This window comes from Hoplias malabaricus, chromosome X2, assembly GCF_029633855.1.
Source record: "Hoplias malabaricus isolate fHopMal1 chromosome X2, fHopMal1.hap1, whole genome shotgun sequence".
NCBI classification, from domain to species: Eukaryota; Metazoa; Chordata; class Actinopteri; order Characiformes; family Erythrinidae; genus Hoplias; species Hoplias malabaricus.
This window is the reverse complement of record NC_089819.1, coordinates 5,055,051-5,078,209: the sequence shown is the minus strand read 5'-3', so window position 1 is coordinate 5,078,209 and position 23,159 is coordinate 5,055,051. Positions and strand designations below refer to the sequence as shown.

Sequence of the window (23,159 nt, the reverse complement as noted above, 5' to 3'; positions counted from 1 at the left end):
TTTTACTCTTGTGAAGTATTTTTTAAATGTCTGTTTGCCTTTTGTTGTTTTGTTTTTTTTGTTTTCTTCATGTATCCTACAGATGAGCAACATGTTCTACATCGTGATCATTATGGGTATTGTGCTGGTGAGTTTCGGGACCCCCAGGGGCTCCATACTGAAGCCCGATGAGGAGCCATCCTGGGACCTGCTGAAGGATGTGTTGTTTCAGCCCTACTTCATGATGTTTGGAGAAGTGTACGCTGGAGAAATCAACCGTAGGTAGCAGCAATAAATTAAATACAAACAAGGACTTGACTATATCATAATATTAATACTGTGTTATTATTTATTCAGTCACACCAGAATAAGCCCTCTGCTTCATTCTGTGTTAAAAAAAGTACCATAAGGAAAATGACGTTTGTTAAAAACTATTATTACTGGCATTAGTTTATATAGAGAAATCAAGGCCGGTGAGAACACACCAAACTCCTCACAGACAGTCGCCCGGAGCGGGGCTCAAACCCACAACCTCCAGGTCCTACCTGCTGTGCCACCCAATATTAATATTTTAAACTACATTTAAAATGGAGTGCAAAGAACTGACAGCAGCGCCCTGTAATAAATGTTGTTCAAAGACAGATGCTATAAATAATGTATAACAATATATTTAAAATTTGCTTGAAAATCAAATAATTGTTATGGAAACATTTTATATTGTGATAAATATTTGATTGTTCAGCCATAATTATAAAAGTATTAACTTATTTACAGTTTGAAAATCAAACAAAACATGGCGTAGGGGTATTTAAATTTTTGTATGCGACTGTGACTAACATTTTTTTTGTCTTTGTGTTTTGAACAGCCTGTGAGGATAACCCAGAGTGTCCCCCGGGGTCTTTCCTCAATCCGTTGCTTCAAGCTGTCTACTTGTTCATGCAGTACATTATCATGGTCAACCTCCTCATCGCCTTCTACAAGTACGTAGTGATTATATACATATGACACATACGGTGCTTCAAAGGCCACAGCTCTCTGAAGGTTAATGATTTCTCTCATCTTTATCACAACTCATCCATATCAACAAGCGCTCATGATAATTAGGCACAGAGCTGAAGCAGGTCAATGAATTAAATAAATAACAGTGTTCAAACAGTGCATTGAACAGTAAGTTAGCCTAGTGCAGTTGTGTCAGTAATAGAAAAAAATGCAGTTATAAAAATATATATATGGATATCTCTTTAAGTGCCCTCTCCATCCCACAGCAATGTTTACATCCACATGAAAAACATTTCCAACAAGTTGTGGAAGTACAATCGCTACCGATACATCATGACCTATCAGAAGAAGCCATGGCTGCCTCCCCCTTTGATAATTCTCAATCACATGACCCTGTGTGTCAGCGCAGCCTGGCGAAAGCATAAAGGAGCATTGGGACATGAAAGGGACTCCGGCCTTAGTGAGTATCTTAGCAGCGGTCTTGATCATAGAAATTGAAAGACCCTGCCCTTGAATCTTTGCAATTATCATTGTTTTTTGCAGAACATATAATGGACACAATATGTCAAATCATATTCTTTTTTTTTATCTTTTTTTTTTAAATTGTTAGTAGTGAACCTACAACATAAAAAATATTTTTAGAATAAAATTACTGCCTCTCTCAGCGTGTGATTCAGCTTGTGAAAAAGGCAGATACCTGAGGGAAATATACTTGTAACTGAATAAAATGTATGAACAGCTGTGTGAATAATGGCGCTGACTTGTAAAATATGGTAATGAGTGAAAAATACCAATAACTGAGTTGAATATGCCAGTAGCCAAGTGAAACCTCCATTTGTTAATTGTAAACGTTTAAGTGACTTGAGAAAAAAAAAAAAAGAAAACTTGAGGTAGGTGGAGGTGGCATATTGTCTTTAGTTTAATTTAGTTTTATTTGTTTGTTTGTTTTCTTCTGTTCAAATATGTATCAGGAGACTTATAGAATCTAGGATATGGGGAAAATTTACATTTTCATTAAATATTATGATGTTCTATAATGTTAAATACCATCATTTTCCATGTGTCTCTGTCTCTCCTTAAGAGCTGTTCCTGGCTCCCGATGATCTGAAGAAACTTAATGAGTTTGAAGAGAAGTGTGTTGCTGGCTATTTTCGAGATAAAAATGAGAGCCAAAACAGCAGTCAGCTCAACCGGATCCGTTCTGCTGCTCACAAGTACATTTCCTCTTTAGTACCGTTTTTAAGTTTCTTACTGTAGGTCTGTGGAGATGTTGATTTGATTTTGATTTAGAAAAAATGTACTTTCTGCTAAACGTTTACACATTACAATAATTTTTGATTCATTATTTATCTTCATTCGCATGATCAGCTCTTTGTTACACTGTGTCAAAAGAAAACCATTCTATTTAATTTACTGCTTGTTTATAACGGACTGATAATTACAAGCACCATTCTGGGACATTCAGTACAATAGTAAAAGTCATGAATTTGTGATGGACATATCTTGAAGGATATGGGCAAAAGCAGAACGAAGTTCATAGAACTTAGAACAATATATTTACACTATATTGTAATATATATTTGCAATATAAACAGGTCTTTGTAAGCAAAGATGAGTCATGGCTTGCCACTTTTGTGCCAAACCTTTTGAGATAATTGTCAGGCCGTTTAAAAAGAACATATCACAGTGCAAGATTGTGAAGGATTTATGTTTTCCACAATCTACGTAATATAGTGAGAAGATTCAGGAAATCCAGAGAAAACACACACAATTTAGGGCAAGCCCAGAAACCACTACTGAATGTGTGACCTTTCAGCCTTCAGATGGCACTGCATGAAAAAACCGCTGTGTTACTTTGTTAAATATAGCCACATGGATTCAGTTGTATTTTGGATAACTCTTGTCACTTAACTCAGTCCGTAGCTACATTAAGAAATGTTGCCTGAAACCCTATGACTCAGGGAGAAAACTTTGTGTTCAGTTCAACGCAGAAACACAATAAATCTGTCACTGTAGGGCTGCAGCAGTGCCAACGGTATGGGTGACATGCATTTGTGTGAATGCACCATTAATGTGGAGGAATAAATTTGGATTTTAAAGAAACATGCAGCCCACAAGGTGATATCTTTTTTTTTTCCATTGTTATTTTAGCTAAGCCTTATTCTGCACGTTACAACAGTGTCTGCAGTCCAGGTCTGTCTTCTTTGGCATGTCATGAAGGAGAGAAGCAGAAAATAGCAACCTGTTGAGCAGGAGAATTCTTGTATTGAGCAAAAAATTGCAGTTTCAAAACAACAAATATTATTTTCATTTAACAATAAAAAACTGTATATAATGTAACACTGTGTTAAACAGGCCGTGCTAAATTCATTGGAGTGTGTTCATTCATTCATTCATTATCTGTAACCCTTATCCAGTTCAGGGTCGCGGTGGGTCAAGAGCCTACCTGGAATCATTGGGCGCAAGGCGGGAATACGCCCTGGAGGGGGCGCCAGTCCTTCACAGGGAAACACACACACTCACACATTCACTCACACACTCACACCTACGGACACTTTTGAGTCGCCAATCCACCTACCAACGTGTGTTTTTGGACTGTGGGAGGAAACCGGAGCACCCGAGGAAACCCACGGGGAGAGCACACCTGTCACGGATCACGGGGCGGACTGACAGAGGCGGACGCACTTGCTAGAACTCTGAGAGTTTTAATATATCAAAACATATAACAAAACACAGACAAGCTACAAAGGAAACAACAAGACGGGGATTATAAACTACTTGAGACAGGAAATGCACTAAACGACAAAACTAGGGAACAAACAATGCAAAACAAAGAAACAACACGACATGACTAGAAAGGACAACGAAATGATTTGAGTGGGTAACAATACAATACAAAATGAACAACAACAGGAAGTGAGGAAAGGGGACTTAAATACACAACACAGACGAGACACACCTGGACAGATAACGAGGAGGCGGAACAAAGGCAGGACAAGGGCAGAGACAAGAACATAAACAAAACATAGCCATGTGCTAAAAGAGCACATGACCGGGGAAAACAGACGTGACGAGGGCATGACAACACCAACTCCTCACAGACAGTCACCCGGAGCGGGAATCAAACCCACAACCTTCAGGTCCCTGGAGCTGTGTGACTGCGACACTAACCTGCTGCACCACCGTGCCGCCCTTCATTGGAGTGTGTTGCAGACATCTAATATTGAATATGCATATAGCAATAAAAAAAGCAATTAAATTGGTAAATGTAACCTTGGAAATTCTTTTACATTTATTCACATATATTTGTATATGTAGCTACAAATGTTTGTACTTACTCCCTGCTCCCTATCCCCAGTTTATGAAGGCTGCATATTGGAAACCAAAATTAGCCTCAATCAAGCGACTAATTTGGGTTTGTTAATACAATTAGTGGGTGGATATGTCATGATGCAAAAATGAATTTATAGAGTTTTTACAGAATCATTTATTTTACTGAATTAATTCAATGGCATGCAATCATTTTGTTGCCCCCAGGTCAACCTGCATGGTTTGTTGATATACTACATACAAATAGATCAATTTTGGTCACAGCCACTACCTTATGCTCTGCGTGTGCTTGTGTGTTTACCCAGGGCAAAGGAGATGGTGGACACTTTGTCAGAGGTGTCAGAGAAAGTCCAGTTCATTCAGGAGAGTCTCCAGATGTTGGACGGTCACCTGGGTCGACTGCAGGACATGTCTGCACAAGCCGTGGACACCCTCAATCTTCTCTCTGCGACAGACAACAGGCAGCAGGAAGCTGTCCTGCTCGGCCACAGCCAGCCTCTTGCTAGCCCTTACCAGCATCTGTCTCATAGCTGGAGCCTTAGGGTTGGAGGGACCATGACCCCCACCTACCCACCCCTGTCTCCAAAGCCCTATCGTAGCACTCCTCCCTCCCTGCTTTGTGGAGTGGTGCCGGGCAAGATGCGTCCAGCTTTTGAGTGGCCACCAGGGGGCAGTGGTGGACTTTATGATAGCAGGCTGAGGTGGGTGCTGGGACGCTTGGAGGTGGAAAACTCACTGAAATCATTAATTGCTCCGTTGTTGGTTATAAACTTTTCTGTTGTAGTAATAAATGCTTGTAATAAGTAGTGCAGCAGATATAAATGTGTAGACCTGTGAAATAGTGTGTGGGCTAACAGCATTATTTCTAAAAATAAGGATATTATTAGGTGGTTTGCCTCCCCTACGGCTGTAATAGCTTCTACTCTTCTGGGAAGGCTTTACGTTGAGTTTGAAGTCTTGCTGTTTGTTCTGATTTCATTCATTCACATATATTTCCATTTGATATAGTAATTACACTGTGTGGACAAAAGTATTTGAGCAGACTTTGTAATTGACCACCTAATAGAATACTGGTGTTTCATTCAGTCCAATTGCCCCAGGTGTGTGTCCAATAACAACACCAGACATCAATTTACAATTGTAAACATACACCATAAAACACCAAATCAAACAAAAATTTGTTGTATAGAATGACAATCTAGTTTGGTCAGTAGGGTTGAATAATGAAACGAAACGAGCAGAAAAATTATTGTTAAAATCTTTCAAGGCAAAACCCACTCGGGTTTCTCAATCTCGCTCGTTATGTTGCAGCCCCTGACCACGGGAACGTTTGTCATCTGAGGATTATTCACAAAAGTGGATTTTATAAAATTTTTGGATGAAACCCGAATTAGGAGTTATAGTAATAAAAAGTGGAAGCATTTAGGAACCACAGCAACTCAGCTACAAATTGGCAGACAGCATAAAGTTACAAAGTGTTGAGGAGCACAGACTTCTGCGCAAAAGTCATCAATACCCTGCTGACCCAATTAACTATAGATTTTTAATGCCTGTGGTTTTAGAATGGGATTTTTTTTTAAAAAAAAAGGTCCTGTATGTGTAATGTGTCCCAATACTTTTGTCTTATAGTGTAAATAAGATGATTCATTCTGGATTATACATGGAACTGGTGGGTGGGTTAGGAACACCCACCTTGTATGTACATTCTTTGTCCATTTCTTCAGCTCCACAGTCCATACAGGAGCACTTTGTAGTTCTACAATTACAGACTGTAATCGACCTGTTTCTCTGCATACTTTTTTTTATCCCCATTTCACCCTGCTCTTTAATGGTCAGGACCCCCACAGAACCCCAACAGAGAAGGTAAGATTTGGGTGGTGAATAATTCTCAGCCCTTCAGTGACACTGACATTGTGGTGGTGTGTTAATGTGTGTTACACTGCTACAAGTGGATCAGACACAGCAGTGATTCTGGAGTTTTTAAACACTGTGTCCACTCACTGTCCAAACTGTTAGTTACACCTACCTTGCAGATTTAAAGTCAGAGACAGAAGCTTATCTGTTGCTGCTAGGTTTGTGTTGGTCATCCTCTAGTTCTTCATCAGTGGCCACAGACTCATTCACCACCCAAATCATTCCCACTCTGTGGTGGTCCTGTGGGGGCCCTGACCATTTGAAAAGCAGGGTGAAATGGGGATAAGAATGTGTGCAGAGAAACAGGTGGACTACAGTCCATAACTAGAACTACATAGGATTAAATAATGAATAATACCAAGGGAACAGGACTGTAGTATAAATACACCCTTGTAAATGGCATAGAATGTTTAAGTAAGCTCAACATTTTCCTTGTTCTTGAGGGCAGACGGAGAAGTGCTGGAGGTTCAGGTGAAGTTTCTCCAGGTTATCGCCTCTCACACGGCTCTCTGCCTCACCTCTTTGGAGCACAGTTTAGGGAGAGAACTTCCATTGACTCATCCATCCCCAGCTCTCCAACAGTGTTCTGGGCTCGGGAGTCCCGTCGCCTCCTTAGCCAGGATGAGTCCATGGAGGAGGAGGAGGAGGAGGAGGAGGAAGAAGAGGAAAATGACGATGATGTACTGAGCACGTCCAGGACCTCCAGCCACATTCTGCTCTTGCCCGTTCCTCCGAGCAAGAGGAGAAGAAAGATGGGGGTTGTTAACCCTGCATTCTTGGGGGATAGTGACTTAGCCAGGCCACAGAGAAGTCAGCTTGGCAAAAAGTGGCCATACAGAGCTTTGGAGAGAGAATTAGAACACACCCGCTCTCTCTCCGCCAGCATCGAGACCATGGCCATGCCCACAGCAGACGAGCCAGGTCACAGCGACATGAGAAAAGACACACCACCCCCTACTGAACAGGGGCAGAAAGGTAGTAATTGTTCCATTGCTGATCTAAAATACAGACACACTGGGTTGGAGAACTTACTGCAGATTTATTGCATTTTTACAGATTTTTATTTGGCATATGTACTCCCCTGGGGGAGGGGCTCCTTGGTGAGCGCCTGGTGGCCGGACTTTCACCTATGGGGTCTGGCCGGGCTTAGCCCGAAGGAGTTACATGGGTCCACTCTCCCATGGGCCCACCACCTGTGGGAGAGGTAGTAATCCGGGTCTGGTGCATTGTGGATCGGGTGGCGGTCGGGGTCGGGGGCCCTGGCGTTCTGATCCTCGGTTACTGAAACTGGCTTTTGGAACATGGATATACGTACAATAGTTGGCGCATTTTATGTTTAATATTTCATTTTCTCATTTTTTCATTTAAAATCAGTGTAACATTTATCTGTTTAATTTTCTGACCATTTTTCTGATCTGGCTAAATAGACAAATATAAAATAGGGCATAAAACATTTTTTTTCATTTATTATAGTAAGAAAAGAAATGGGATTTTATTTGGTTTTCCAGTTTCCAAATTCATCTTTGCTCCTCCAAATCTGAATTTCCATTTTCTCATTTTTCCATTTCTGCATCTTGTAATGAACATGGTGGACGGTACAATCAGAGCGGGAGAGAACGACCTGTTCTACCTCTCTGCATGTGACCCACCAAACATCAAATAACATCTTCCTACTCATCAAGGTCCGACATTGATGGGCCGCCTTAGGGCTAATAATGAGGCATTAAACAATTGAATGTTTATTATTCTTCTCTCTCTCAGAGCTGTCCAGAAACCTGGAAGAAAAACATTCACTTGGCAGGAAGTGTGTAAAAATCAAGGAAGGGCGAGCAAATAGTGTGAGGCCTTGAATTATTTAAACTTGGACCTTTTGTCCTCTTGATATATAGATCATTTCATGTTGCATACACTTTTCCAGAAAATTTTTGTGAACATCAGTGGTCCTCTCCTGTTCTAACAGATCAGGAGGAATGCTAATGTACCTGATACAAGCCGGAAAAGCATGAAGAAGAGGAGGGGCCTGGCCGGGCGCAGGTTTCAGTCGTCCGTCAGTCTGACCCAGCTAAGTAAGTCGCTACCTGACACATATGAGCAATTAGTGGGTATTTGATGGAAAAATAATGAGTGAAAGTAGTGACTAAAGGCCTTTATTTTCCGCAGATTATGATCAGGTGGATTTTGTACAGAAATCAGACACACTGTTTCAGGTGAGAGTCTTTGTAGCCTCGCTCATTCTAGTTGGGCCCTCCCTCACTCCCATCACACACCAATGCAGATATTTGTTAATGCTCTCCTCCAAGTGTGCTGAGACTAATATTGTGTTAATGACAATTCAACGGCTGCAGTTGTGTTTATCATATATTAGATTAGCATGTGCTGCATTTCCCCTCCCAGCTTGATTGCACTGCATATAACAGAGGACATTTATGTAGGCCTTTTTTACGCTTAAATGTGATTTGTTCTCCTCCAGAATCCCAGAAGCCCCAGTCAATCAGCTTGGAGCAGCTGGGCTCGATCTGTCAGTGGCAGGTCCTCGTAAGTTTCTTTAAGTATCTCATTCAAGACCCTCAGTTCTCCCTCTTGTAACACTGGCATTAAATAATTTACCCACATTGACAGGTAGCACACTCTTCCAAATGTGTTGAGGTGTTTAATAACATTGAAGCAATTCAAAAAGACGGGTTGGTGTTTGACACGTCTTGATGAAAGTATGCGCTGCTTCACCCTCCCGTATTAGTAGCAACATCAGTGGCACTGGAAGGAAATTGGGTAAAAATATGCAGTACTCTGCAAAAGTTTTAGGCACCAGAGTTTATGAGATTTAAAAAGCTATTTATCTGAGCTGTAAGTAACATTAGAATAAGCCCAAATAACATTATTCCAGTAAGTGTTATATTCTGTGTGTGAATGTGTTGGTTTAACTTTTCCCAAATCTCTCCTCGTGGCAGTCCATATTATTATTTAAGGTTATCATCCAATACCTAGTTTTAGCGATTACTAAATAATGATTTTAAATAATGTGTGCTGTTGATTGAACAAATTCTTGCGATTAAAGAGAATCTGAACAAAACACAGTTCTTCAAACTCACTCACACCTACTACTTTATGGGAAAATAAATCTTATATTTCTTATTTATTTTATATTATTACTTGTTTGTATTTACTGTGATTATATATAACTTTATACAAGCACCACACTTACTGAAAATGCATTAATTTAAATAAATATAATTATCTTAGGTGCCTAAGACTTCTGCACATTAGTGTATAAACATACACTCGGGAATTCCTTAAGAGTGAGAGTGATTTCTATTCATTCTGCTCTTATTTTTCTTCTTTTTCCTGCTTCTCTGTTACTTCTGAAGTGCCCAGAGCTGGGTGACAGGCGAGAGTAAGTGGCAATACTTTTTTATTTGCTTATATATTTATTAAAATACACATTAAATTACAATGCTATTCCTTTGTATACACTGTTTAATTTTTTTTTTCTTACTGTTAGTGAGAGGTTCCTTGTTTAAACCCACAGAAGATTTGGACCCACACTACTCAGGTGCGTATGACATGGCTTATTCTTTTGGTCTGACTGAGAGGTTGAGCTTTCTACAATATCTGTCTACTTATACTGCACATAGCCCAGTTACCAAAAAAACCCCAAAACAATAAATTGGGACACCATGTAAAATCAGCATAGTTGATAAGTTGAAACATGAAATATGTTGTATACGTATTAAATATAAGGTCAGCTTTTTTTGAAACTTGTACACCAGTATGTGTATCTGCTTTTTGGTTTTATAGCTATGGAGAGAAACAACCTCATGAGACTGGCACACACAATCCCGTTCACACCTTTCTCCTTGCTGGGTGAGTTAAGCATCATGCTGTTTGGCCACAGTAATGCACCTGTTTTTAGTGGAAAGACAGAGTTGATCTGATCTGGGCTGATTTTCAGTCCTAAATAAATGAACGCTACTGACATTTTGCAAATACAGTTTCTGTGTGCTCATTAGTTTGGTTCCACCACACGATCCTGACTCTCCAGTGGATTGCTGCACTATAGCATGTTCATCAAATTACAAGCTAACTTGGGATCCCTCCTTAATTCCTTAATCTCCATGTAATTCTAAGAGGGTGTAAACAATTAGAGATTTACCTTCTCAGTGTCTTTTAGAAGCACAAATAAAACACTGAGAATTATCTGATAGAATGGAATTTTGACACTGTATGTCACTGTAAGTTTTTTACACTGTATGATATTCATATCTATAAACATGGACACATTTGTAGACTAAATTCAGACATTAGCATGGTTATTTTATTAGTCTGCATCTTAAAAAAAAAGAAAAACCAAACAAACACAGTTTTCCATTATTCGTTTTTCTTTATATGAAAGAATAAAAATAGAACTATTCCCTTTACATCAGATTTGCAAATGCTTTTTTCATTCATTCATTATCTGTAAGCGCTTATCCAGTTCAGGGTCACGGTGGGTCCAGAGCCTACCTGGAATCATTGGGCGCAAGGCGGGAATACACCCTGGAGGGGGCGCCAGTCCTTCACAGGGCAACACAGACACATTCACTCACACCTACGGACACTTTTGAGTCGCCAATCCACCTACCAACGTGTGTTTTTGGACTGTGGGAGGAAACCGGAGCACCTGGAGGAAACCCACGCAGACACGGGGAGAACACACCACACTCCTCACAGACAGTCACCCGGAGGAAACCCACGCGGACACAGGGAGAACACACCAACTCCTCACAGACAGTCACCCGGAGGAAACCCACACGGACACAGGGAGAACACACCACACTCCTCACATACAGTCACCCGGAGCGGGACTCGAACCCACAACCTACAGGTCCCTGCAGCTGTGTGATTGCGACACTACCTGCTGCACCACCGTGCCACCCATTTGCAAATCCCATTTCTGGAAATATTTGTATGTTTGGATTTTTTTCGTAAAATCCAGTAAATACAAGAATCTGAAGCAAAGATTGTTTATGGCTCACTTATATTTTGTACCACACCTTGTCAGAGAGTTGTCTAACAGTTGAAAAAGAACATCCCTCTGTTGAATGAGCATGACCTTCGAGCTCTCAGACAGCACTGCATGAGAAACCGTCATGCTATTGAAAAGAAATGTACCCACTTTGACTTGGGAGTACTTTGGAAAACTGTTATGTTTTACTTAATACAGGCCTCTGCCTTTTTAAGTTTTCTGTGCCCAGTTTCATCTAAGATTTTCTGAATGACAGAGTAAATGTGCTGTGGTCAGAAGAGACAACTTTCTAGCTTGTTTTTGAGGAAAAATAAAAAATGAATTTCTCTGTGACAAAGGTAAACTGGACCATTCAGAGTATCAGTGGAAGGTGCAAAAGTCACATATCTGTCATATTATGGGGTATCAGTGCCCGCAGCATGGATCACTTGAATTTGTGTGAAGGTACCGTTGATGTAAAGGTGCTTATCGGGATTTTAAAGACACATGTGCTACCATCAAGGCGATGTCTTTTCCTTTGAAGTCTATGATTATTTGAGAAGCCCTGTGAAGGACTGGCGTCCCCTCCAGGGTGTATTCCTGCCTTGCGCCCAATGATTCCAGGTAGGCTCTGGACCCCCGCGACCCTAAAAAATTGGATAAGCGGTTACAGATAATGGATGGATGGATGGATTATTTGAGAAAGAAAATACCATGGCTCTTTCTGTACATCTTACATCAACAAGGCTTCATAAACCCAGACTGACTGCTCGACTGACCTGCCTCTCCTATGATACATCATGAATCGAATAAGACAGTGTCCATCTCTGTCTGCTGAGCAGTTGAAGTTATGTATCATGATAAAATAGGACAAAAAATGTTTACCTACTAAACTGCAGCAATTAGTATTTGTCCTCAGTTCTCGAATGAAAGAAGTGTAATTAAAAAAGGAAAGTCGCTGTAAACGGAGGTGACCCTGGCCCTGTCCCACCTTTGTGTGTGTGTGTGTGTGTGTGTGTGTCACAAGCATCAAATTCTAAATTTACAATATGCAATTGTGCTGGTCAGTGGAATGATAGGACATATTTTCTTTTGTATTTTCATCTTTTAAATAAAGTGTGGGCGGCACAGTGATGCTGCAGGCGGTGTCGCAGTCACACAGCTCCAGGGGCTTGGAGGTTGTGGGTTCGATTCCCGCTCCGGGTGACTGTCTGTGAGGAGTTTGGTGTGTTCTCCCCTTGTCCGCTAGGGTTTCCTCCGGGTGCTCTGGTTTCCTCCCCCAGTCCAAAAACACACGTTGGTAGGTTGATTGGTGACTCAAAAGTGTCTGTAGGTGTGAGTGAATGTGTGTGTGTGTGTGTGTGTGTGTGTGTTTCCCTGTGAAGGACTGGCGCCCCCTCCAGGGTGTGTTCCTGCCTTGCGCCCAATGATTCCAGGTAGGCTCTGGACCCACCGCAACCCTGAACTGGATAAGGGTTACAGATAATGAATAAATGAATCAATAAATAACGCGTCAATGAAAACAACAAAACATAGATGTTTGTTTTTACTGCATTAAAGTGAAATGTCTTCTGGGGTTTATATTTTTTCAATGGTGATTTTTCTGTATACTTATTTTATACACTATCCATGTATACTTATTAATTTTTGATGCTTTAATCTCCTATTTTTCCTATATATTAATTTTTTTAAGCTTATATGCTTCCAAATGTATTGTTTATTTATTTATTGTTTTCCTTATTATTTAGCAAACTAAGTTTGCTTCAGTCAGTGAGGAAAAACATCCAATTAAATGGTTAATTGCAATTAATGGTATACAGTAAATTGCAATTAACCATTTAATTGTTTAACACTTTATCATCAGATCATTTTTACATAATCATGACAGTGCTAATTCCACGTCTTTTTATGTGTAAATGTTCTTGTGTCACTTCCTCAGGAGGAGAAGAAGTGTGTATCTACACTCTGGAGGAGTCTGACACTGATGGGACCTTGTCCAGCACTTCCTCGTGGTCTCAGAGGAGCAAGACAGCCATGCTGCAGCCTCTCCCTCACCAAGAGATGCTAGACGGGGGTCTGCGCCGGGCCCTCAGGGTGATTTGCACCTGGGCTGAGGGTGATGTGCTGAAAGCAGGCTGTGTTTATGTGGTGAAGGCTTTTAGGCCAGAGGTGGTCCGGACCTGGCAGAAAGAGTTCCCCAGCAGCACCTCCCTTCATCTCTGCTTAAGGGTATTAAAATAATAACATATTTAATATTTACATGTTGTGTGCAATACATACCTTTGCTCAAAATGTATTATTTCAGCATTAGATCATACACTGTATTACCAAAAGTATTCACTCACCCATTTAAATAATTGAATTCAAGTATTCCAGTCCCTTTCATGGCCACGTGTATAAACCAAGTACCTAGGTATGCGGACAGATTCTGCAAATATTTGTGAAAGAATGGGTCGCTCTCAAGAGCTCAGCTAGTTCCAGCGTGGTATGGTGATGAGATGCCACCTGTGCAACAACTCCAGTCATGAAATTTCCACAATATTAAATATTCCACAGTCAACAGTCAGTGATGTTATAGAAAAGTGGAAGCGACTGGAAATGACAGCAACTCAGCTATGAAATGGTAGGCCACATAAAATGACAGAGCAGGGTCAGCAGACATTGAGGCGCATAGTGCGTAGGGGTCACCAACGTCCTGCAAATTGCTACAGTCAATCACTACAGATCTCCAGACTTCATGTTGTCAGATTATCTCAAGAACGTTGTGTAAAGAACTTCATGGAATGGATTCCCATGGCCAAGCAGCTCCATCCAAGCCTTACATCACCAAGAGCAATGTAAAGCGTCAAATGCAGTGGTGTAAAGCACACCACCACTGGACTCTAGAGCATTGGAGACGTGTGAGTGATGAATCATGCTTCTTCATTTGGCAAGCCAATGGATGTGTCTGGGTTTGGTGGTCGCCAGGAGAACGATACTTGTCTGACAGCATTGTGTCAAGTGTAAACTCTGGAGGAGAGGCAGGGATTATGGTGTGGGGATATTTTTCAGGAATTCGGTTTGGCCCCTTAGTTCCAATGAAAGTAACTCTTAATGCTTCAGTGTAACGAGATTTTGGACAATTTCTTGCTCCCAACATTGTGGGAACAGTTTGGGGATGACCCCTTCCTGTTCCAACATAACTGTGCCCCAGTGCACAAAGCAAGGTCATAAAGACATGGATGAGCGAGATTGGTATGGAAGAACTTGACTGGCCTCAGCCTGATAGGACATCTTTGGGATGAATTAGAGCAGAGACTGAGCCAGGCCTTCTTGGTCAACATCAGTGTCTGACCTCACAAATGCACCTCAGAATAATTGTAGAAAATTCTCATAAACACACTCCTAAACCTTGTAGAAAGTCTTCCCAGGAAAACTGTAACTCTTACAGCTGCAATGGGTGGGCTGACATATTAAAACCTATTAAGTTTTAACCTATTAAGCCAATGTGTGTGTGGATTAAATGTTGAGTGTTGATGGTAAAGCCTCCGTGGGTTTCTAGAAAGGCGCTTTAAAAGTGTAATCTTAAATAAATTAATAAAAATAAATAAATATTTAGATTAACACTGGGATGTCACTCAAGTTCATATGTGTGCGAAGGCAAATGAGCGAATACTTTTGGCAATATAGTGTACATCAGCTGTAATTTGTAAATTAATACATCTATCTGTTCTCTGTACTGTATTCACACATTTTTACTAATTTCTTGATGATGCAAAAAACGTTGTTGGAGATTTTGGTGTGAATTATTTCTTTAAAATATGTCTTAAAATTAAATCCTTGTACTTAATGGCTGCATTTGACTTTAAATTAACAGACTTTTACAGTGTGTTTTGTTGTAACCCCTGTAGGAAATTCAGCAGCAGAGAGCAGCCCAGAAGTTGATGCAGATTTTTAATATGATCAAACCCAGCAACATTCCTTACTCCCTGCGGTCAGTTAAATCATCACACACTCACACACACACATAGAGACATGTCTCACACTCCTTCTCAGTGCAAATGCGTTTGTTTGTGTGTGTGCATGTCCTTTTGATAGATTCCTGGACGTGTCCCTACTGTGGTGGCCGGCTGAAGGCCAGTGGCTGACCATTGAGGGGAACATGAGTGGAGAGTTTTTGAAGTACAACAATAACACGGGGGAAGAAATATCACCCTCCTGTGGCTTAGAGGAGGCAGTGCTGGCGTTCTCTCACTGGACATATGAGTACACACACAAAGAGCTGCTAGTCCTCGACCTACAAGGTCTTCTTTACACTCTCTCCCCATTATAACAGCATTAAGTTTTCCAGTTGTACTGTCTTTACTGAAAATGAATTATAGAACCAGTTATAAGTATAGTAATATAATAATAGTGGTATTATAATGTGCAATTAATTGTCATTGTACAACGTACAATGAAATGTATCTTCGCTTTTAACCCATCTGTGGCAGTGAACACACACACACACACACTAGTGCGCTAGTGGCTGTGAACACACACCCAGAGCGGCGGGGAGCTTTTGGGGGTTCAGTGCCTTGCTCAAGGGCACTTCAGCCGTGGATGTTCCTGCTGGTCCTGGGGTATCGATCCAGCAACCTTCCAGTACAAAGCCTTTTTTTTCCCCGGTACCAAGCTATTTTTGCTGAAATGCTTACATTTTGTTATAGATTTATACAGAGGAAAACTTAGTATGGGCTGACATCATTTGAAAACATGACAGACCATTCATTCTGTATCAGTGTTTTACAACAAATGGACATATATTCACTTTTGCATAAATATATGCTATAGTTTCCTTAGACAAACATCATCTATTAAAAATGTTCTCATTAATCCTTTTGTGGCTGAATACCATCAAATCCTTAGATTTGAAACTCTTAGAAACTCTTATATTTAAAAGAAATATTGGATGAGCTGGTCCAGATATTTTGCCCAAATAGTGTATTTTGAAATTTTAGAAGCTAACACTTTTGTTTGAAATGCCACAAAAAAAACAGTCATTTCAACTGCACCTTATGAGTTTTCAAACTTTTGACTGGGTTGTTACATCATGCATAACTTGTATTTTGCCCTCAGGGGTTGGCACAGACCTCACAGACCCTTCTGTGATCAGAGCAGATGATAAAAGGTAGGTTTAAAAAAATGTTAACAAATTAGGCTGAAGTGAGCTTGCTATATATTTGAAGTTTATTGTATAATTATAAGTTTAAGATAAGTTTCTGCAGAAAGTTATTTCACGTCAGTTGTTTTCACGCAAATGAATGACCGAAACCTTCAAGACGAGGTCTTTGTATTTTATTTATTACTTCTGCAGAAGTAAAGGACAAAAATAAACAAAGCTGTTTATCTTTTCTGCAGCTTATCTGAGGATCTGGTGTTTGGGCCGGCCAATCTAGGGAATGATGCAATCCAGAATTTCATCCACAAACACACCTGCAACTCATGCTGCGAGAGACTGGGCCTTTCAAGTGAGCTCCCACTCTCTCGACTTCTCTCTAATTATGTATATATTAGGGCTGTTGATATATTAAAAGAAAAAAACCAATTAATTAATCTCACAGTTAACTGCGGTTAATCGCAATTAATCCCATTGACCCTTAAGCATTTAATAATGGGTATTAAATGTAAAATAAAAGAATAAATCACAATGGAATTATATTTATATTAGTAGTGTGTATAGATTAATGTAATGGAATCACAAAAATTAAGTTAAAATGCTAGTACTTCCTTATATTTTTGGGAGAGTGATAAATGTATAGTGTGAAATACATGACAACCTGGTGAGAGGAAACCATTCTTCACTTTATTACACTAGCTCAAGTTTAGATGAGTATTGAATTTGAGTCTATTCATTTTCAGAGTAAAAGTTTCAGGGTGCGCTTTAACATCAGACACAGAAGCTTTAATATAGAAAATTAATGCTTCAGTGCAGCTTGTGGGTTAAATTTCCAGTGTCTTTCTGTGTGTGTGTGTGTGTGTGTGTGTGTGCGCACATGAGTGAAAGAGAGAGGAGGAAGGTTAAGAGAGTTATGATATTTAATACATATTTCAGCATAAAAAAAACGTAATCTACCTTCTGAACTCAACAGTGTTTACATCACTAGATAAAACCGCTAATACACTAATCACTAGACCAACTAAAAAAGAGTCAATTATGGGAGAAAGATTTGGTATAAGATTTGCTAAAATTAGTAATTACCATTATATAATCATTTAACACTCTATCCTTTCACATTGACATTAGATACTCACTTCATTAGAACAAACCCAGTTTTCAGGGATTGGGCTACACCTATTGATTTCTCTAAAAGTTAATGTTAACACTAGAGCACACAAAGACATTTTAGCCAATCAATTCTTCAAACTTTGTGGCTGTAGTTTGGAGAAGACCCTTCCCTGCTCCAGCATGACTGTCGGAGCCATAAAGACTAACTGATCTGACCTCAGCCTTTATTGAAGATCTTGAGTAACACCAGGTTTAAACTTTACATCTTTTAGTTGAAGCCCAAACTTCAAACCAACCAGTGGGGAAAAAAACGTCTAATTGCGCCAGAAGGAAAGAAAACAACAACAGGGAATGGAAAAAAGAGCCTTAATGAGTGGGAAATGATTGCATCGCCATGATAACAAAGGCATGCGAGACAGAGGCGGGGCTTCTTATGTGGCATGTCGAGAGTTGTCTTTGATTACATATTTAATAGCTCTTTGTGCGTTGGAGAGTGTTGACTTTGATTAGATATTAATTGCTCTCTCATGGAAGAGAGGGGATGCTTGTTTTTTTTTCTCTGTATCAGGAGGGAGGGCCTCTCCTCAGAAGTGTGGACAAAAAAAAGCAAAAAAAAAAAAAAAGCACAACAACAAATAAACAAACAAACGTGAAACACACCAGCGCTGCACTTGTTTGATGGTTCAAAGGTGGTTTCTTCTTTGCATCCTTTCCAAGAAGCGCCTCACATCAAAACTAATTATTAATGCTGAATCTACGCAGCTAATTCAGGATCTCAGGAAACGTGTCTCCGTATGATAATTTATTCATGTCCTCTGCCACTGCTTGTGTTTGGCTTATCAGATTTGAGGGAGAGGGACGATCTTCAGAAGTCCACTTCCAGCTCAGAAGAGGACACCAGCTGTGTTTGACTTCTGATTCCAGATGTGCTAGGTTCTTCATTGTTTTTGCGGGTATGTTCTGGGCGATTTGGGAAACTTTCTAATAAAAAAATTTAAAATGTGCATCATGAAAATAGACCTCATAGCATCCAGATCTCAGTGAAAATGTTAATTGTAAAAATTATACTCCCCTTAATTTGGATTGTACTTTTGTTTATAATATACACACTGTCTCTGTCTATTACATAGTTAGGACCTGGAGGTTGTGGGTTCGATTCCCGCTCCGGGTGACTGTCTGTGAGGAGTTGGTGTGTTCTCCCTGTGTCTGTGTGGGTTTCCTCCGGGTGACTGTCTGTGAGGAGTGTGGTGTGTTCTCTCTGTGTCTGTGTGGGTTTACTCCGGGTGACTGTCTGTGAGGAGTGTGGTGTGTTCTCCCTGTGTCTGCGTGGGTTTCCTCCGGGTGACTGTCTGTGAGGAGTTGGTGTGTTCTCCCTGTGTCTGTGTGGGTTTCCTCCCACAGTCCAAAAACACACGTTGGTAGGTGGATTGGCGACTCAGAAGTGTCCGTAGGTGTGAGTGTGTGAGTGAATGTGTCGCCCTGTGACGGACTGGCGCCCAGTGATTTTGAGTAGGCTCTGGACCCACCGCAACCCTGAACTGGATAAGTGGTTACCATAAATGAATTATCCACGTCAAAGGATTGGATGATTATTAAATGAAATGGTTCTTTGTAGAACCATGTGCATTAAAGAGAACTTTGCATTATTGAAGAATTCTTTGCATAATGGTGTTCTTCAGATTGATCAAGAATGTTTTATAGATAGTTCTATATAAAAATGTCTAGAAAAGACAGGTCCCAGAAAGGGTTCTTCTACTGTTATATACAACCCTATATATAGCACATCTATAGCACAATCTCCATCAATCTGAAGAACCTCTTCACATTATAAAGAATATTTTAATACTGCAAAAAGTTCTTTGAGCATTCAGGGTTCTCTATAGCACCATTTTCTTTAATACGGAACCCTTGTAGAACCATCATTTTTAGGTGTGATAGGCAGGCAATGCTAGTTTGGGTCCATAGGCTTCATCACATTAACTATGTTAACCACAAAGCTCAAGTGCAATAGTTGATACCCCAGATATATAGCAACTGATCGACTACACATGAGATATGGAGAAAGATTTCATTTTATTTTTGTTGTAGCAAAAGAGTGAAAAGGTGAGTGTGGGGATGTATGTAATACCCAGCAATTACAGGTACATTGTTTGGTTGATGTTTGTCATTGTCAGTGTTTTGATGTGTTGTATCACTCTTTATATGGAACATATTTAATGTGATGCTATAAATACAGGTTGAAAGGGAAATCATTTCATTTTAAAATGTGTGAGTGTATTAAATATGAGTGACAGAATGCATCCATAAAATTTTCTTTATTTTTTCCCACAAAGAAATGTCTACAAAAGCGATAAAATATAGACTTTAACAAAAAAAAAAAAATCACTGAAGTCCTTTGCCTGCTATATGTACAACTCAAGAGCTCAAATTTACTGGAAAGTCCACACACCTCCATTCCACAAAGCTGTAGTGATAACCCAAATCCCTACAACACACACACGCACACACACATACAAAGTGCTACACACTCCTTTTTCACTTGATCATGCACATACACACTTGGCAAATCCCCCTCTTTTCTGGGCTCCCACCCCTCCCTGCTACATACTCTGTTCTCGCAGCATCATGGCCATGAGGATGCACCCAAACCCTGTATTCTTTTCAGCTCTCCAGTTACTAAATTAGTTCTCATGTAAACAACATGTTCTCAGTGTTCTACTCCTCATTCAGCGCCGATCAGCTCCACCTCACCCAAGCTATGGCACTTGGAAAAACAAAAAAGAGTTGGTAACACTTTCCTGAACCCCCTGCTTCATAACACTGGCATTGCAATGTAATAAACATGTCATTGCATATGTTGTAGTAAGCTCAGTTGTCACGTGCAGGAGACCATAAGGCCAGGAGTCCATTAGCCCTCCCTCTCACCCTCATGCTCCACAGTGTTTAGTGTTTTTCTCCAAGTGTGTCAAGCTTCAGTGACATTATGCATGACACAAAATGACAACGTAGACTCAAGACTGCATATGACATTGTCATTACATATTTATGACATGGTTATATCTGTGTTATAGTGCAGGGTTCAAGCAAAGCAAGACCAAACCCTTTGATGCATTTGTTATTACATTACAGAAGAAGATTCAGCTTTCACAGTTACCCATGAGGTTTTGGTAACAAATGCTATCAAATACTTATTATTTTTGTTTATTTTTAATCAGGGAGGCAGACACATTCTAAATCATAAATTCATTAAAAATAATTATTATAAAATAAAATATCAGTCCATGTGTGTGTTGTGCATCAGCAATGTTTGAAAAGTAACAAATTTGCCTCCAAACATCTTATTCACTAACACACACACACACACACACACACACACACACACACACACACACACACACACACACACTTTGAAAGTTTTGTGTAGTTAATCTGGAATTAGAAAAAGCAGCACTACATTTCTGGATTGTTCATACAGTAACTCCCTTTACAAGCAACGCAAAACATTGCATTGTCAACACATCTTAAATCTTGAACACTAGCCTGCCACATGAAAAGCATCTGTGTTGTTCACTATGCTATACAATAAAAGGTTTTAGTAATCTTATCTTCACTTTAATCTTCAAATGAGAAATACTTTGCATTCTGGCTGGAGTTACTGATTTTACTTGCCGGAAATGTCAAGCACATTACAATCATTGGGAATTTTTATTTTATTTATTTATTTATTTGTGTGTGTGTGTGTGTGTGTGTGTGTTGGCAGTAGAGTTACAGATTTCCAAGTTGGAACCTGAGTTTGGTGGTCAGTGATACCATGGTGACTCCACCTATATCTGAGCAGGAAGCATGACTTTTGCAGCCTTTTGGTGTTTTTACGAATGTTAGTATCAAAAATACCATCTCTGAAACATCCAAGTGTCTAAGCAAGAATCACAAAAATAGCTGCCAAAACCGTTTTGGAACTTACATTACAGGACTGGACGGTACATGGTTTGTTAATCATTGTTGCTATAAAAGTTGTATGAAACATTTTGTAAACAAGCCCTCAAACAAAGCACTTAATGCTTCCTTTTGGGCAGAGAACACCCCGACCTTTCCTTTTCTCTTCACACTTTGATTTCATAAGTGGTGTGTAAGTCCAGATTGTTTCACTTCACAGGGATTCCCAATGATTGTGTTGTGTAATGCGTACTGTGTGTTGTAGTGGGAGGACTTAGGCATGAATGCGGCCTGGAAATTCTGTTTACATTTGAATTAGAAATTCTAAAATGTAATTATTGTTCAAGCCTCTGAAATCCTGCAAAACACTCCAAGTTTTCAAGTGCTTCTTTGAATGTTTGGTATCATATTCTTTACACATAATTTCCGGTGTGTGTGTGTGTGTGTGTGTGTAAGTGTATATATACGGCAGTAGAATGAGCAAGGTGAGCTGTATTCAGTCTCACTCACTGAACACGTAACATTCACAATAAAGTCCCAACCCTCCCTCTTCCCCTCCCCCTTCCCCCAAATAAGTACCACATGATCAAAACACAAAAAGCCCACCATTATTTTTTTTTCTTCTTTCATCGTTGTGAAACAGCATGCAAGGATAACTGAACAACAATAGGCTAGTATAATAATTAATAATAATTATAATAACCAAATAAAAAATAAAAATAAAATCTTACAATGCAAACATGACAGTAGTAAATGCATCAGGTTATTGCTAAAGTATCTAAAAGTGTTGACCCCTCTCCCGGCCTTGATTCACAGTCTAAACCACAAAGAAATCCTTCATTTCATCTTCAATATTTAATGTATTTATACCGTATAGTCCCTCTACAATAGAAAAGGACGGGGAGCTTATTCAGCGTAATCGCACACTCTATAAATAATCTAACTTACATAAAGATCCGGTTCATGGTAGGAGATGCAATAATAATTACAGTTTTCTATTTTTATTATTATTATTTTACCTCTGATTCTCCCTAGCTAGTGCTTTTGAGGCATACCATTATATACAGATGCAGCGTCTCCTCAGGGGGGGCCTTTTGCAAGCAAAAGTCTTTAGACTGCAGAATTCATATTACAACCTTTCACATTTATAGTACACGCATTTACACAAACACACACACTCAGGTATTCTCTCTGTTTTCTCTCTCTATCTCTCCTGCTTACACACATACAAACACGTTTAAACACACATGTCAAAGCCTTGTCTGGGTAAGTCTTGTTTAAGGTAGTATTTTGGCAAAACACCCCTAAAAACTAGCATTTGTTGCCCTCCTGCTCCCCCACGTCTTTTTAAAATAGGTACTCTCTTTCTATGGTGAAAAAGTCCCTGAGACAGATGCTTTCAGGTGGCATCTGGAAGTGATTGTCTTGATCAAGAAAAAAAAAGAAAAAAGGTGAAACTTTGTAGTCTGTGAAGTGTTCTTAAAAAATATGGTGTCTAGAGTAAGTTCTTCCTTAAATTAAGTTTCTTAATTTCACATCAAATTTAGGGTAAGATTTTATTTGGTTACTTTTTGTAGACAAATCTATAACATATGCGTAAGCATTGTATAACATAGTTATAAAACAGTACTTGGGTACTTATGAACAACTTATACAATTAAGTGCAAGATGACATAAGGAGCCTTAAATTAAAGTGAAGTGCATTATTTCATTAGTCCCATAAATATAAAGCAAGCAACAGAACTTAACTCGTTGTTAATTGTGTAAAGTGTA

General features: G+C 39.7%; 1 protein-coding gene across 1 annotated transcript in view; it reads left to right on the top strand.

Moving 5' to 3' along the window:
* The window catches only part of LOC136676551 (transient receptor potential cation channel subfamily M member 6-like), a 41,302-nt gene extending 22,941 nt beyond the window's left edge, over window positions 1-18,361 (top strand). Inside the window, exons 22-41 of the mRNA XM_066653648.1 lie at window positions 83-257; window positions 845-959; window positions 1,245-1,438; window positions 2,060-2,192; window positions 4,614-5,031; window positions 5,257-5,262; window positions 6,666-7,197; window positions 7,984-8,060; window positions 8,183-8,288; window positions 8,383-8,429; window positions 8,693-8,757; window positions 9,588-9,613; window positions 9,722-9,772; window positions 10,018-10,083; window positions 13,143-13,432; window positions 15,094-15,176; window positions 15,281-15,486; window positions 16,301-16,352; window positions 16,583-16,692; window positions 18,294-18,361. Of these exons, the coding sequence (XP_066509745.1) occupies window positions 83-257; window positions 845-959; window positions 1,245-1,438; window positions 2,060-2,192; window positions 4,614-5,031; window positions 5,257-5,262; window positions 6,666-7,197; window positions 7,984-8,060; window positions 8,183-8,288; window positions 8,383-8,429; window positions 8,693-8,757; window positions 9,588-9,613; window positions 9,722-9,772; window positions 10,018-10,083; window positions 13,143-13,432; window positions 15,094-15,176; window positions 15,281-15,486; window positions 16,301-16,352; window positions 16,583-16,692; window positions 18,294-18,361 (2,820 nt within the window). The remainder of the gene's footprint in view (window positions 1-82; window positions 258-844; window positions 960-1,244; window positions 1,439-2,059; window positions 2,193-4,613; window positions 5,032-5,256; window positions 5,263-6,665; window positions 7,198-7,983; window positions 8,061-8,182; window positions 8,289-8,382; window positions 8,430-8,692; window positions 8,758-9,587; window positions 9,614-9,721; window positions 9,773-10,017; window positions 10,084-13,142; window positions 13,433-15,093; window positions 15,177-15,280; window positions 15,487-16,300; window positions 16,353-16,582; window positions 16,693-18,293) is intronic.
* The last annotated feature ends 4,798 nt before the right edge of the window (window positions 18,362-23,159 follow it).